Below are 17,175 nucleotides of genomic sequence, written 5' to 3'. Positions count from 1 at the left end.
TTAATATCAAACTTCTCAAAATCACCTTTAAAACGATCAAAAGAACTTGTCCCAAGATCAAGTATACTCATCAAATACAACATTCATAGACTCTTCAACAATCATGAACTTCATAATAAACACCATGTAAGCTTTGCTAAAAGAGGAATAGCTAAGGAAGATACCCTCATCTGGTTTAGGTGAGAATTTTCCAAGATTATCCTTAGTATTTAAAAAGTAGTATTTGCAAGATTTGAAATTTTGGATTTTCTTTTATTCCATAGCTCATAAGAGGTTTTATTTAAAATTGGCATTTTGAAAACTCTATTGATTATATAATAGAAAGTGTTGACGGCTAGGTAACTCATACTCATTAAGCATAGTCCTAACCATCTTAACAAGAGTTCTATTTTTTCTTTCTGTAATGCTATTTTATTAAGGTGTTCTAAGAGATGAAGAATCGTGAAAAATATCATTTCCATCATAAAAATTTCTAAATAGAATATTGTCAAATTCCTTTCCATGATCAATTCTTATTTTAGAAATACAAAATCCGTCTTCATTTTTAACTTCTCTTATAAAACTTTTAAAGGCTTCAAATGCATCCTTCTTATGAGCTAAGAAACTAACCTAAGTAAATCTAGAGTAGTCATTAACAAGCACATATGCATAATATTTTCTTTCTAAACTAGTAACTCTACCAGGGCCAAATAAATTTATGTGAATTAATTGAAAAGGTCTAGATGTACTTACTACATTCTTAGACTTGAAAGATGCCATGTGTTACTTTCCCTTTTGGCAAGATCTACAAGTTTCGTCTTTTGAGAACATCACTTTTGGTAAGACAACTACTAAATTATCCTTCTTGAGGATAAGAATAAGTATGATGCTTGCATGCCCAAGCCTTCTATGCCACAACCATGAATTTTGATTAATAGATACAAGATACTCAAAAGAACCATTAGCAATTTTGTGCAAGTTAATTATGTAGGTATTGCCAACCTTTCTTCTTTAAAGATTTCCTTGTCACTTCCTAAGGAGGTGAGTTGGAAAGCTTTAGAGTCAAAGGTGTCTTTGTTACCTTTTGTCACACAATTGACTTACACTCATGAGGTTATGCTTCAAACCATCAATTAAAAGCACATCATCAATGAGAGGAGAGTGTCTCTTACCAATAGACCCAATGCCTATAATCTTTTCATTTGGCATTGTTTCCAAAAGTTACATTTTTTCCATTGATTTTCTTTAAGTGTGAGAAGAGGTTGGAATTTCAGGTCATATGCCTTAAGCATCAATTTTCTACATGCCAATTATCCTCTTTCAAACTTGATTTGAAGCATACCTACAAAAACAAAATTAGGTGTCCTTTTTGTTAGGTACCCAAACCATTTTGGGTCATTGGGGGTTAGTAATGAAAGTCTCTCCTAATTCGAGGTGTGCCTTCCTGAAATAGCAAAACACATTTATTTGCCCAGATTTCATGCAATAGTGGCATTGAATATTCATCTTGAATTTCCTTTTGTTTACATGCTTCCTGATGGGTGCTACTCGTGTTAGCTACAATCTAAGGCAGTGTACCTATCGATGCAGTCTAGCACTAATGGCGAGTATCAAGGTCGTATTCCTCGGGAAAGCGAAAGCCCAGAGTTACTCCTTTGTTCTTTGTTATATTAACCTAAAATGGATGATGAATAAATTCTAAACTAACTATTAACTACGAGCTAAGTTCTAAGGGAGATGCAGGAGTAATTGATAAGTGAAATAATCAAGACAAGAAGACAAACCCAGGGAATCTAAACTAGTTGGCAATCAAACAAAAGATAAAGGATCGGTGAGTCTAATTATGCTACCCGTTGATGAATTCTTAACCGAATTCGGTTTCTCTCTCGAGATAACTGAATTCCTAAACCTAATAATCTAAAGTTGGAATCTCTTCCTAACGATTGATTCTTAAATTAGCATTAAGCTTTAATCCGCCTCTATTAAGCTTTGTTAATTCTTAATCCGGCTAGTTAATTATCCTTATCTCTAAGCGATTATTAACCAATTCTTGTTATTCAAAATTCCAATTGCCAAACGGATTTCTCAATCTCATAGAGCAATCTAAACATCACAATTCACAACGTCTCATGAATAATGCATAATCTTATTAATACTGAAAACAAGAAGAATACAAAACCAACTCAAACAATCCAACAATATAATATCAAGCCAACATAGTAAAGAAATCCCAATGGATTAAATCAGTCTAGATAAACATGTTCATGTTTAAAACAATCTAGGAAATCAATCACAATGAAAGAATAATGAAAATAAAACATGTACACCATTTTCTCTCGAATTGGATGAATACCCAAACTGGATCTACACTTTGATTAATCTCCCAAACTGCCTCTTGAATTGCTTCCACTGTTTGCACTCGGAACCTTGCGATTCCGGGATTCTTACTCCCGCGAACTCTCTCTTGCACTCAATCGTGCAAAATCGAACCGGCCAGTGGCTCTATGTCACTTCTTCCCTCTCTCTTTCTAAGAAAAATTCATTTTTCTTATATATTTAACTCAAGACGGCCAAGTCCAGCCGTACGAAATCGTGGATCTCACCAAGTAGGGTTTCACCACGGCCGTGTTTCTCCCCGTGTTGGCCACCACGGGCCGTGTTGCTCCCCGTGTTATCCACCATGGGCCGTGCTGAAGGCCGTGGTGGCTACGGAAACCATGCCCAAAGTGCCAATTTCAAGAATCAAAGCCAATGGTTGAGCACGGCCAGAGTCCAGGCCGTGCTCAATGTATGCATTGCGGGCTCTTGTCCGATCTTGGTGAATTCTCGTCCGTTTCCGCACGTATTGATCTATAATTGCTTAAACACCGATGATGGTCCTATAAATGTTCCTGAAATGCAAAAGAACATAAAACACGGGTGATCTGAGAATAAAAGCACAATAATTGCTAAGAACATACGCAATAATATGCAAGCAAATATGTGTAAAACTATGCTCATCAAATTACCCCACACTTAAGCCATTGCTTGTCCTCAAGCAATTAACAACTCACCTCATAAAACTACAGTTAGCAATTCCTTTCAGTTTATGCCCCTAGTCCACAACAGAGAGTATTCAACACATCTCAAAGGATACTCAATCATAAATCAAATTACAAATCATTAACAAAGAATGGAAATAATATTAATGCATGAGTAACTTAAATGACAACTCAACATAAACATCATGAACCAATGCCTCAGAGGGATCACTCAAGTCGCTCAAAGTGTATATTAGGTGAATAACAAATCCCTCAAAGCAAATGCATAAGACCCGCTCACCATAAGCTTGCTCATAAATCATATCTTCGCTACTGTGAATAAGTAAATACCAAAATCAAAGGGTCTTTACCAAGGTTGAAATGGGGCTAAGGTAAAGGTACGAAGATTTGGATAGAAGTGTGAAAGTGCTGGAATTCGTGCGATAAACAATAGTATATGCTCAAAGGATTCAATGCCTAAGATCACAAAAAGAATCATTCACTAAAATCCCTACTTTATAGAATAACGCTCGCAAATGCTCTAAATCCAATAAAAGATAAATAATTAAAGAGATTTGTTTATTATATATTCTTTTTTTTATTATAATGAACTAGCAGCTTATTAGCGACCGCTGAATACAACTCGAATAAACATAAAGAATAACAAATACAAATTGGATTAAAGGGAGCATTTAAAATATCAAAAAGATTTAGTGAATTTACCAACATAGCAACTAGCATTTTAATCCCTCATAAAGTTGAATAAATCACAGAAAGAAATTCCAGCATAAGGGTAAAGGAAAGATAAATGTAAAGAATGGTATAATTGAAATGTATAGGTGTAGATTATGAAGAAAAGGTTAAGGCTCAAAAACTGGCTAACTAATGGAAACATAAGGTGATAGGCTTTTGGTCAAATGTGGTGAATCCTAAATCGCCCAAATCATCTCATGGTATTTGCAATATTCATGTAACTTCAACACGCATTACAAAGCAAGTTCTAGAAGCAAAGTTAAGTACAATGCACACTCAAACAAGAAATATAAAGAGCATAAGTATAATGAATGCTCAACTGGCTCAAAATCTCACTTTCAGGTGTGGTATTAGGTGCAGTTGGTTCGCAACATCATTAATTAAATCATTACTTAAGAAACACATGCATATGATATTATCAACGTTCTAAGTTAAAATTCGACAATTCGAAAAAACAATTAAATAACACCGGTCTAACCCGACAGGGTTGATGTGTAAAACACCATAATATGTTTTCCAAGGACAATGAACAACAAAGAAAAGTAACTACAATTCTATAAATCAAGTCATCAATCAGCTCAAAAATAGCATACTCAAGTGCATAAAAACACAGTGTCCTAACATCCCCTAAAAATACACAACACCTAGCTATAGCAATTTCAGATATATTAAAAATCCATATGAGAGATTAAGGTTTACCCATAAGCACCCCACACTTGAAGAACACACTGTCCTCAGTGTAAAATGTTATGGATACCCCGCATGGAATGCTCAACTAAGAGAACAAAGGCAATATAATCCAAGTGCATGACATGTATGAAAAATAAAGTAAATAAATGCAGAAAAATAAAAAGATCTAGGGGACTGCCCTGATCATCCATCGAGGCTGATGTTGTGGAAATTCAGTGCCTCCTCGGTAGAATCTGAAAGTAATAAAATAAAGAAATAAAATCGAAACTGAAAATATGAAAACTAAAACTAATAAAATGTTTCAAAACAAAAGGTTAAAATATTAAAGATTAAAGATAAAGTTTGGGGTGCCTCCCAAAAGCGCTTCTTTTTGATGTGATGAGTCTTCTTAGCTGGACTCATGGTGAAAAGCAAACGGTGGGGATTGGCGACCATCCATCCTTCTTCCAAGCAAATGGCTTCAAATATCCGCTTAGAGGGATAATCGTCAACTTCCTCTTCCCGACAGTCAAGCAAGCTGCCAGTATGATGGGCAAAACTCGCTCCTCATATATTTGCACGTAGTCATGATGTTTCAGGGCTCTTCCAATTTGAAAGCTAGAGTTTCAACAATTGGAAGGATCGATGGTTGGGCAATCTCTTCAGGAGTGTCGATGGTTTTCTTCAGTCCCTGGCTTGGTTCACTTGCTAGAAGAAACTCGAGCTCCTCCAAGACTTCTTCATTGGATAACTCGTGCTCATCTTCCATCATTGAAGGGACTTGTGGAAAATCTACCAACAATTCCTCTAATCGCAACTCAACATCATCAACTATACATTCCCGCTGATAGTCTTTCGGAGGATCATGTTTGCCTCTTCCTTTTCCGGTTCTATCTCCATGTTCAAAGAGTCGTCCTGCACATAAGCATCATCGTCAAACATAATAGATAAACCAGAAAAATTCTCACCTGAACGTAAAGTGATGGCGCTCAAATGTTCCTCGGATTCAGCAGCGTTTGATGGAGTTCTCAATTGCTCTTCCGCTAGTAACTTGAAGATTAAGCCTACTTGATGCTCTATGTTGTTAATCGAGGCTTGTTGATCTTCAAGTATCCTCTCTGTTTGTTGGAATCTTTCCTCAAGACTTGTTATGAACCTCATCATCAGCTCCTCTGACACTAACTCTTCATCTTGAGTTGAAGGTGCAACATTAGGCTGCTGATGTAGTTGTTGAGATTCTGGTGGTTCTGGGCCATCTAAGCTCCATCCATAGGGTGAATGAGTACTCCACTCTTGATTATAGGTGCTTCCATACGAGTCACTTGGCCAATTGCCCGTATAATTCACCTGTTCACAGTTATAAGAATAAGGAGTAAAATCACTGCATAATGGACAATCATTACTCAAATGTAAACCATAACAAAATTCATAAAAAACTTGAGATGAAAGGATAGGAGTGGAGAGTTGATCGGTAGCCCTGCAAAACGATTCCACCCGAGCATCTAAAGATGCACGGGCATCCCAATTTTTAGCACTCTCTTGGTTCCTATTCTCTTTTTCCAATGCGTCATACAAAGATTTTGAGTTTAACATTGAACCTCCTTATCATTCACTATCTGAATCATAAACTTAAGCTAAATAAATATGTACAAATAAAATAAAATAAATAAACAAATAAAAATAAAAATCATAAAATAATAAATTCTAAACTAACTATTAACTACGAGCTAAGTTCTAAGGGAGATGCAGGAGTAATTGATAAGTGAAATAATCAAGACAAGAAGACAAACCCAAAGGGAATCTAAACTAGTTGGCAATCAAACAAAAGATAAAGGATCGGTGAGTCTAATTATGCTACCCGTGGATGAATTCTTAACCGAATTCGGTTTCTCTCTCGAGATAACTGAATTCCTAAACCTAATAATCTAAAGTTGGAATCTCTTCCTAACGATTGATTCTTAAATTAGCATTAAGCTTTAATCCGCCTCTATTAAGCTTTGTTAATTCTTAATCCGGCTAGTTAATTATCCTTATCTCTAAGCGATTATTAACCAATTCTTGTAATTCAAAATTCCAATTGCCAAACGGATTTCTCAATCTCATAAAGCAATCTAAACATCACAATTCACAACGTCTCATGAATAATGCATAATCTTATTAATACTGAAAACAAGAAGAATACAAAACCAACTCAAACAATCCAACAATATAATATCAAGCCAACATAGTAAAGAAATCCCAATGGATTAAATCAGTCTAGCTAAACATGTTCATGTTTAAAACAATCTAGGAAATCAATCACAATGAAAGAATAATGAAAATAAAACATGTACACCCTTTTCTCTCGAATTGGATGAACAGCTCTAAATCTGGATCTACACTTTGATTAATCTCCCAAACTGCCTCTTGAATTGCTTCCACCATCGCTTTGCACTCGGAACCTTGCAATTCCGGATTCTTACTCCCCGCAACTCTCTCTTGCACTCAATCGTGCAAAATCGAACCACCGCCAGTGGCTCTATGTCACTTCTTCCCTCTCTCTTTCTAAGAAAAATTCATTTTTCTTATATATTTAACTCAAGACGGCCGTGTTCAAGGTCAGGCTGGTCAAGACACCAAGTCTAGCCGTACGAAACTGTGGATCTCACCAGTAGGGTTTCACTCCCGTGTTTGCCACCACGGGCCGTGGTTGCTCCCCGTGTTATCCACCACGGGCCGGTCAAGGCTGTGGTGGCTACGAAAACCGTGCCCAAAGTGCCAATTTCAAGAATCAAAGTTAATGGTTGAGCACGGCCGAGTCCAGTCGTGCTCAATGTATGCATTCGCGGGCTCTAGTCCGATCTTGGTGAATTCTCGTCCGTTTCCGCACGTATTGATCTATAATTGCTTAAACACCGATGATGGTCCTATAAATGTTCCTGAAATGCAAAAGAACATAAAACACGGGTGATCTGGGAATAAAAGCACAATAATTGCTAAGAACATACGCAATAATATGCAAGCAAATATGTGTAAAACTATGCTCATCACTTCCTTACTTGATACTTGGTTTTCAAAACACCCTTTCCTTTATTATGCATGTATGAACATGTTTTAGGTGTAGGATAAGATGAATTTTTGCTTATAATTAAATATATGATTTTTTCTTTTAGGCTTAGCCTTTGAAACTTGTGGAGCTCTTTCCTTTTTGTTAGAACTAGGAGCTTTGGTATGTAATTTGGTCTTTTCTGTCAATACCTCAATTGAAGAGGTTTGTGGTGTTGAAGCCTTCACAAATTTAAATATAGGACACAATGAGGTAGATGATGTTGCACCATTAAAGCTTAATCCATGTTTGATCAAAGTAGGCCTTTGGGACACAATTAGTGTATCTAAGGCTTCCTTTCCCTTATGGAATCTTGAATTGAACTCTCAACTCTTCAAGCTCCAATTTTAAAGTTTCATTTTCATTTGAATGACAATTGAGGGATGAGGTTTAATATGAGAGCTCACTTAAAGAAATTTAATTTTGAATATCTTTTAAATCTTGCTCAAAATTTGAGCATTTATCTTTCTAAGCTTTCATTTTCAAATTATATTTTTTGCATTTCGAGTTCATGGCTTTAAGAAGCTCATCATCATCCACACAATGCATGTCAATTTTTACAATCTAAATCATCACAAGAGTGAGATGTGGAACATGCCTCATTATAGTCATCTTCAAGTGGCATGAAGCATAAGTTTGCCACTTCTACATCTTTATCTTCACTTGATGAAGAATCATCCCAAGTAGCTTTGAAAGCTTTTCTTTTTTCCTTCTCCTTCTTAAACCTCTTCTTATTCTTGCTTATTAGCTTAGGTCCTTTCATGACTAAAGACACCCTTAGGTCTGACCTTGATAATTAAATTAAGTGTTTTTAACTTTGGTTTTTAAGTGTCTTTTATGGAGTTATGCATATATTAGAAAAGGTAAAGTTCAACTCTACCTCCTAAATCCCAACCGCCATTAGCCTGTCGTGATCACAAATTTTCATATTCAAATGACTGTTGATTGAAGCTGAAAGGGATATCGCCATTGTGAGCAAGAAGTAATGAAGGGGTCCAAGCAAGGAATTGTATTAGACTAGGGTGGTTGGTAAGAAACTTGAGGGAAGCCATTGCGCATTAGCAATAGTTGCTGCTTTTAGTTACTTCTTGGCACGATAGCATGATTTATCCCATGGACACCCTCCTCATTGTGGTACTCCTATTTTCGACTCTATTAGGGGAAGAAGACTTGCATGAGAGAGAGGTTTTAAAACCTTTTGATGTGCCTTTTTTAATTGGCATTACTCTAGTAATCGATGACAAGTTTGCTGCTAGGAGCTGTTTAAGATTCCAATAGGGAGCGATGTTTAACTTGACCTTGTAGTAAAGTAATGCACCTTCTAAAATCTCAAAGAAAAAGTGTAAAATCGAGATAGTAAGTGTCGTGGCCAACATCACAACTCCATTAGGGGAAGAAGACTTGCATGAGAGAAAGGTTCTCAAACCTTTTGATGCGCCTCTTTTGATTGGCATTATTCTAGTAACCGATGACAAGTTTTCTGCTAGGAACCATTCAAGGTTCTAAATAGCTAGCGATCTCTAACCTGGCCTTGCAGTAAAGTAAAAAGGTGCACCTTCCAATATCTTATAGAAAAAGTGTAAAATTGAGACAGTAGGTATCATGGCTAACGTTGCGACCATGACTAAGCCCACTACCACAGATGTTGTACTTCTAATATATCGTAACCGCACCAATATCCTCATGACCATGAAAGTCATATCTGTTTAGAAGATCGCTAATGGTTACTTCTAACCTAGTGAATCACGAAGTGTCATGTGGATTATAGTCATTGCTATTTTAAGAATTGCGATGGCGACAAAGGAGTCTCAATTGCGAAAAGCCAATTACGACCACGATTGTGCTTTTCCAATGCATTTAGTGTGCAATCTAGAGCTACAAGAAAAGTATGGCTTATGATTCTAAGTGTAACGTCTCTTTGGTCATTTATGGTTATAAATACCCACTCCAAAGAACATTTATGGTTAATCAACAACCTTCTATTGTGTCATATTCACTGCTCACTTATTTTACACCTTTCTTATTAAATTTTGTATAATTAACCTTGTAAAGGTTGTTGCAAGAGCTTGTATACTCTTCTTGCATTTATTTTCTTATAAAATAAAGAGGTTTTAGTTATTATAAGAGCTTGAATGCTCTTTTGAGGGCTTGAATGTTAGCCTAAACACTTGGGATTGGATTTGAGAGTTACCCTAGGTGAAACTCTTGTAAGGGTTGTGTGTGAGCCATCAAAATATAAGTGTAAGGGTTTGGTGTGAGCCCTTGATAAGTGCTAAAAGCATTTACTATTGAGCTTTATTTTATATTGATTTTATTTTCAAATGAGTTTGATTTATTTACTTAAGCTTGATTTTCTATTCTTTTAGGCATTTTAAGGATAATACATGTCAAGGAGTATAACAGAATCAAAAACTTTGAGAATCGAGCAAAGGCAAAGCATTTTAGTCAAGATTTAATGTTAACACATGCATAATATGGGAAGATACACCCCATGTCACAATTTGGAATGGACTATCTAACACGGGAGGCATACTATCGTGTGCCATGCCTATATGAGTTGTCAAAAGAATCAGAAGTGAAGTTATCTCCACACTAGAAGCTTGCACCGTTGTGTGCCTTCTCGTGTACTTGGACTAGAAGGACCAAAGCTAGAAGAATCCAAATCGGGAGCTTACACCCCCATGTGACCTAGGTGTGTAACTTGATCCACATTCCATGATTATGAAAGTTGGTTGACGCCACACCGCTCTATGGGTGCTCCTGTGGTTCCCGTGTCAAGTGTTTTATTTTTATTATTTAATGGATAAAAAGTTGAGATCTTGTTTCCTTATTTCTTTTATCTTATTTGCAATATGTAGGAACTAAATCTATTTACTATTTGGGTGTTGATGAACCCGAATTTGTTTTGTATGGATTGGTTCAAGGCTTATGCAATTAGATCTTTCTTTTGAGTTGTCTTATTCCTTTAGTTACTTAATTGTTTATTTCAATTGATAAGTCAACATATTGATTAAATTTTATTTTCATGAACTGATTAGAGATAACTGTCTGTGAATCGATCACTTTTAGAGATTGAGAATTGATTATGATACTAGAGATAAATCTACAAGATTGTTTGGTATATAAGTTTTCTAGTCTTAATAAATGACCTAAGTGAGTGGGTTTGAGAAGAGATTATTTTCCCTCCTTATAGGAATTAGGGGTTTAATCACTTGACAAAGATTTTTACCTAAATTTGTGGAGTGCCAATTCATCTCTTAAGTTTAATGTAATTGCTATTTGATTCACGTAGTGTTTAACTTGTTAGGGGGATTCAACATTTCAATAGACTCTTCCTTTAATAAATCTTATTAATCATTTTTATTGCTTTCAATTTAATTTACTCTTTATTTACAATAAATCAACAATTTTCTATTTGCTAAACATTAGTCAAAGTTTGAAAGTAGTATTCATAATTAGGTCCCTAGTGGAACGATACTTATATTCATTTGTTTTATTACTTGATGCGATCGATGCACTTTGCCATAGGAGAATAGTGCACATTAAGCTTTTCACATCGTTGTTGGGGATCTTTGATTGTAATATTATTTTTAATTCAAAAGCTAGTGATTTAGCATTTTTCTTTTTATTTTCATTTGATTATCCTTATTGTACTTGTGGTTTGTGTTTTCTACAAGTATCTTGATATTTGCATGACTCAAACTAGTTCTACGAATATACTCGCTTACGATCCTGAGTTAGAAAGGACTTTGAGGAGGCAGCAAAAAGAAGATAGAGAATGAATTTTAACAGAAACAACGGCAAATTTACAAGATTAGAATCAAGAGGTTGTTGAGGACCCAAAAGGAGAATGAAACTTTTTCTGATTGCTAGAAACAGTTCAAGGATTCTTTGAAGAGCTATCCACATCATGGTCTACCCCTGTGGTTGCAAATTCAGACATTCTTTAATCAATTGAATTACTTGAGTAAGTAGCCTATTAATACAGCAATAAGTGGGTCATTGAATAATAAAACTCCGGAATAGGCCATGGATCTTATTAAGGATATGGCAGTCACGAAATATTAGTGGCAAAATCCTAGAGAGCAGGTTAAAGTCAAAGATATACAGGAGACCCCATGGTAGCTGTAAACGCACAGTTAGAGGCTATGAGTAAGAAGATGGATGCTTTGACTATGTCTTCATCTGGAAGACAGGTGCAGGTTATGACTTGTGATTAGTTTGGGGGTCCTCATCAAAGTCAAGATTTTTAAAATAGCAATACTCTTACTAAGCCGAAGCAGGTTAATTATGTGGATAATGCTCCAAGCCAACAGAACAACCCCTATAACAATACTTATAATTTGGGGTGGAGAAATGATCCAAATTTTTCTTGAGGGAATTAGAATTAGTATAGACCTCCACCACCAGGATCTCAGCAACAAAACTAGCAGCATTCTCCTTATAAAAGGAGTAATTTAGAGGAGTTGATGGAGAAATTCATCTCAGCTTTTGAATTGAGGTTTCAATCTACAAAAAAATCGCTCTTAGGAACCAACAAGCTTTGGTGCATAATTTAGAGAATCAATTGGGACATATTGCAAAGCTTTTGAGTGAAAGACCCTAAGGAAGCTTGCCTTGCAACACTGAGGCAAATCCTAGAGAGCAACTCAAAGTCATTACCTTAAGAAGTAGCAAACAATTAGTAACTTAAAGAAAACAAGCAGAGCAACAATATGATGTTGTTGAAGGGATAGTTGAAGAAGAGAAGGGTGAAGAGGCTAAAGTGGAAGAAAAGGTAGAAGCAACACCAAAGCCTACCCCTTTTGTAAACGAGTATCAACCAAGAGTGCCTTATTCAACCCATCTTTAGAAAGACAAATTGAATACACAATTTGGTAAGTTTCTTAAACATTTTAAACAATTGCAAAATAGCATACCTTTTGTGGAAGCTTTATTACAGATGCCCAAATATGTTAAGTTCTTAAAAGAACTCCTCTCTAACAAGAGGAAGCTAGAGAAAGTGTAGCTATTAGAAAAGAGCTCAACAATCATTTAAAGGCAATTACCAAAGAAATTAAAGGATCTAGGGAGTTTTACTATTGTTTGTTTTATTGGTAATTTAAATGTTGATAATGCATTGGCTGATTTAGGGGCTAGCAATAGTGTGATGCCTTATAAATTGTTTAAGAAACTAGGACTAAGAGAACCTGAACCAAATTTCATGAGTATTCAGCTAGCTGACAAATCTGTTGTATACCCTAAAGGTATAATTGAGGATGTCTTGGTTAAGATTCAAGAGTTTATTTTTCTTGTGAATTTTGTGATCATTAATATGGATGAGGATGTTGATGTTTCCCTTATCCTTGGTAGACCCTTTCTTGCTACAGCTAGATCCGTTATTGATGTTCATGATGGTAAGCTCATTCTTAAGGTAGGAGATGACCAAGTGATTTTTTAAACCCCCAATTCCATGAAACACCCGCTTGTACTTGATGATATGGATTCTAGTGATGATATGATAGAGCATGAAACTGTCAATTTTATTTCATTTGTTGTTGCTAAAGATCCTCTTAAGTTGTGTCTTGTACAGGATCAAGAAAAACTGAGAACATCAAAAGCTATTTAGCAATTAGCCTATCTAGAGGCTAGAAAATTAATCATGAAGTGGGCATTTGAAGCTATTGAGATGCCTAAGGAAGAAAGAATGAAGCCTCCTATTAAAGACCCACTAGCATTAAAGCTTAAGCAGTTCTTATCTCATTTAGAATATGCATTTTTGGTGGAGATTATTAAGCTCCTTAATGCGGGATAATGAAGATTCGGGTAGAGAGGACTGAGCCTCCACTTTGTCTAACATTTGAGTTGGACTTTTATTTTATTGTCTCAATGTTTTTATTTTATTTTTGGATGACTGCACTTAATTAGGATATTTGTGATTTTCTATTTTTGTATTTTATTTTGTTTTCTTTTATTTTTGGATGACTGTATATCACTATAACCTTTACTTTTTCTCTTCACTCTTTTTCGTGTAAACAGATATAATATGAACTGCTATAGATTCCAGACTCAAAACGGAAATCAATCAATTCAAGATAGTCCTTTCTTCCATTTTATTTATTATATGGTGTATGCCAAGCACAATGGGGCCAATGTGTTGATTAAGTGTGGGGGGAGGTTTTATATTATTTTTTGTCTATTAGCGACTAATTTTCTTATAAGTTTATTGAGCTTAATTAATTACTTATTATGATTTTCTCTCTCCCAGATTTATAGGTTTAAAATAATGAATTTGGTTAGTCGTTTGTTGAATTGAGATATAGTTGAACTAGCTTTGACTTGTGAATCGAATTTGGTATCCATGCTAGGGTTTTTGATTGATAGTTGTCACATATTTTTATATCTTGAAGCTTTAGTTATGTTTATGAGCATTAAATTTTCTAATTTCTCTTGATTTTGTTGAGTAGACACATCTAATACCCCTACGTACTTTCTTATTCTTTTGTGATGTCTAGAATATGTGAAAGTAAAGTAAAAGAAAAGGATAATACGTACTTTCTTATTCTTTTGTGATGTCTAGAATATGTGATGTCTAGACACATCTAATACCCCTACGTACACATCTAGGAGTTTGATTTATTTGTTTGTGCTTGATTTTTAATTCTTTTAGGTATTTTAAGGATAACACGTGTCAAGGAGTAGAACGGAATCTAAAAGTTTGAGAATAGAGCAAAGGGAAGCATTTTAATCAAGGTTTAGTGTCGATTGACTAAAATGATTTCTCTTTGCTCGATTCTCAAACTTTTTGAGTCAGTTCTACCCCTTGACATGTATTATCCTTAAAATACCTAAAAGAACTAAAAATCAAGCTTAAACAAACAAATCAAACTCGATTGAAGGTAAAATCAATATAAAATAAAGCCTGATAGTAAGTGTTTTTAGCACTTATCAGCTTTAAGCACTAAGTTGGGGGTGAGCTTAGTAAGACTTCATTGTAATTGAGTTAGAGTATAGTGGAATACTCAACTAGAGATTAGGAAATGAATGTAGGGCTGGTTAATATCCGAACCACTATAAATTATGTGTTGTTCGCTCTTTTATACCCTTCTACTTATTTCCTTCTATTAGTCAAATGTTCAATTGGCAACCATTCTCACATTCACCAATTCAACTCCCTTCTTGGTTCATAAGGACAAACATGTGAAATTAAAGCTAGGACTCTTCATCAAACTTAAGTGCAACAATTAAAGATCAAGATGGCCAACTAAGGGATACAGCATCCAAGGCCATACTTCGTTGGGTCTGATTATGCCTATTGAAAGTACAAGATGAAAATTTATTTGGACAGTGATACGATGGATGTATAGGATTGTGTTAAAACGGAAAGAGAGCCACCAAAAAAGCAAGAAGATGGCATGGACATTCCTCTAGTTAAAGATGAATATGCTCATAGAAGATCAAATGGTAAGAACAAGAGAGCCATGATCATCCTCCATAGCTCCATATCTAGAGAGAAATGTGAGAGAGCTCAACATCTTCCCACTGCATACAAGGTTTGGAAGACCTTGGAAAACTACCATGAAGGAACCAAGCAAGTTAGGTCTAAGAAAATTCAACTCTTAGTGATAGAATATGAGTTCTTCAAGATGAAGCCAAATGAGAGTATTAGTGACATGACCAACTGACTTCTCACCAACATCAACAACATAAGAAAGTTAATTAACCATATGAACTTATTGACATTAATAACATGATCATAAAGGCTCCACCACTCAAGGACTATGGTTCAAGAGTGACAAGTGTTGAAGAAGCGAATGAGGACTTGGGGAAAGTGTCAACAGATGAGCTACTTGACAAATTCTTATCCATGAGATGCTCTTAAGAAATAGGATTGGCTCTCAAAAGCTCTCAAAAGCTCCACAAGGCAACAAGAGAGTAATAGATCTGGTGGATTTGAATCTAGTAAGATGATGATGAAGAATTGGCTATGCTCTCACGGAGAGTCAATATGATAATGAAGAATAGAAAGAATGAGAAGCGGCCCTTCAAAAAGTCATCCTCCAACTCCAACTCAAGCTTCAAGGAACATGTTCTTGTATGCATGATAAAGCAAAGGGTGTGATAAGACCTAAACCTCAAGTAAAGAGGCATGTGAACAAAAGAATTTCAAGCCCAGTGTTTAGTATACTATTGCATGAGGTTTGGCCACGTTAATGTGTTTTGCTATGTTGGGAAGCCACATCTCCAATTACGAGAGATTTCCATGACTAACCAACCTCAAGCACCCAAAATGGTTTGAATACCTAAAAGAAAATGTACATAATTTTGCTTTTGTAGATGTGCTTCAAGTCACTCTTAAAAGAGAATGATTGGCATATGGATAGTGGATGCTTAAGTCTACATAGTGTTGATTGGGTGATTTTTGAAATCTGATGTTGCTTTGCGCGTATTTTGACTTTAAAATCCTAAAAATTATAAAATAAGTTTCTAGAAAGTTTTTATGATAATTATTAAAAAATTTTAAAAGATTTTTATTGAATAATATTGACTGATAAAAAAATCCTTTTTAAAAAAATTCAAATAAAATTGATTCGAGCTTATCTATGGCTTTGAGATGTCCTAGAAACCCTAGTTCTACATAAACATCGTTATAACCTAATTCTAGAGTTACCAGTTTGGATTAACTTTTAGCATATATCAATTGTTAGCAAAAAAACTACAAACCCTATGTTCTCAAAGGCAGAATTTTTTTTTGTAAATTTAGTCATAGGTCACTATAGATTATGAAAAATTTTCATTAAATGACAAAGGTTTTCTAAATCCTAAACAACACTAGATTCTCATCCGCTCTTCAAGTCAACCGCCTCATCATCTTTAGAGACTCACAGATCAGCAATCTACAGTGACAACCTGAGGGTTCCCCCACATCCAGCATCGTCAACCAATATTTCCTTTATTAGTTTTTTATGTTAATTTATAATTATAGAAACATGTCAAGGATAATATTTGAATGATTCACATTATTTACTTTATTAGATTAGGATTTTTCATGAATTAAAATGTTTCTGTTTTTTATTAGATTTTGAATTTGATAATATGGTTTGTCTTGGGATTTGAATATGATAATATATATGTGTTAGATTTTGAATCTATTGATAGAAGAATTAGGGTTATATGATTTGTGTTTTTTCTATGAATAATTATGTAATTATATGAGAGTTCCAGGGTTGTATGTTTAAATCCAGAATCTACCATGCAATGTGTTCTAACCTTCTGCTAGTTTCTTCTTTTTCTGTGTTTATATTATTTTTCATGTGTCTTAGTCTATTTAATTTATTTTCTATACTTTTATTTCATTATTTTGTATTTTTAATAGGCTTTGACCTTTTGTGCATGTAAAATTGGCTTCAAGGGGTGAGAACTTCAAGAAAATCGCAAAACCAGTCAAGGAAAAGCTCTAGAGCCGATTAGCTCAATGACCTCAGCAGGTTGACTCAGCACTATTATTTGTCATAATTTTGGATTTCTATGTATTTTGGCCTATTTTGCATACTGTAGCTTAGTCTTAGGTGTTTTACTTTCAATTTATTCGTTGTATGCTAGTTGTAATAGCTAGATCTAATTTCCTGCACTTTAATTCATGTATTGTATTAATGGATGCTAAATATCTACTTTGTAATTGCCTAATTC

The 17,175-nt window shown here is 35.0% G+C and overlaps 1 protein-coding gene across 1 annotated transcript; it reads left to right on the top strand.

The window, feature by feature from the left end:
- The first annotated feature begins 11,624 nt into the window (after window positions 1-11,624).
- LOC125370952 lies at window positions 11,625-15,367 on the top strand. Its single transcript, XM_048378416.1, has 4 exons — window positions 11,625-11,718; window positions 12,639-12,919; window positions 14,853-15,038; window positions 15,248-15,367. Exons 1-4 carry the CDS (start codon window positions 11,625-11,627, stop codon window positions 15,365-15,367), a joined length of 681 nt encoding a protein of 226 aa, XP_048234373.1.
- The last annotated feature ends 1,808 nt before the right edge of the window (window positions 15,368-17,175 follow it).

This window comes from Ricinus communis, chromosome 8 (genome assembly GCF_019578655.1).
Source record: "Ricinus communis isolate WT05 ecotype wild-type chromosome 8, ASM1957865v1, whole genome shotgun sequence".
Classification (NCBI taxonomy): domain Eukaryota; kingdom Viridiplantae; phylum Streptophyta; class Magnoliopsida; order Malpighiales; family Euphorbiaceae; genus Ricinus; species Ricinus communis.
Note: the sequence above shows the minus strand (reverse complement) of the source record. Positions and strands in the feature narration are given on the sequence as shown.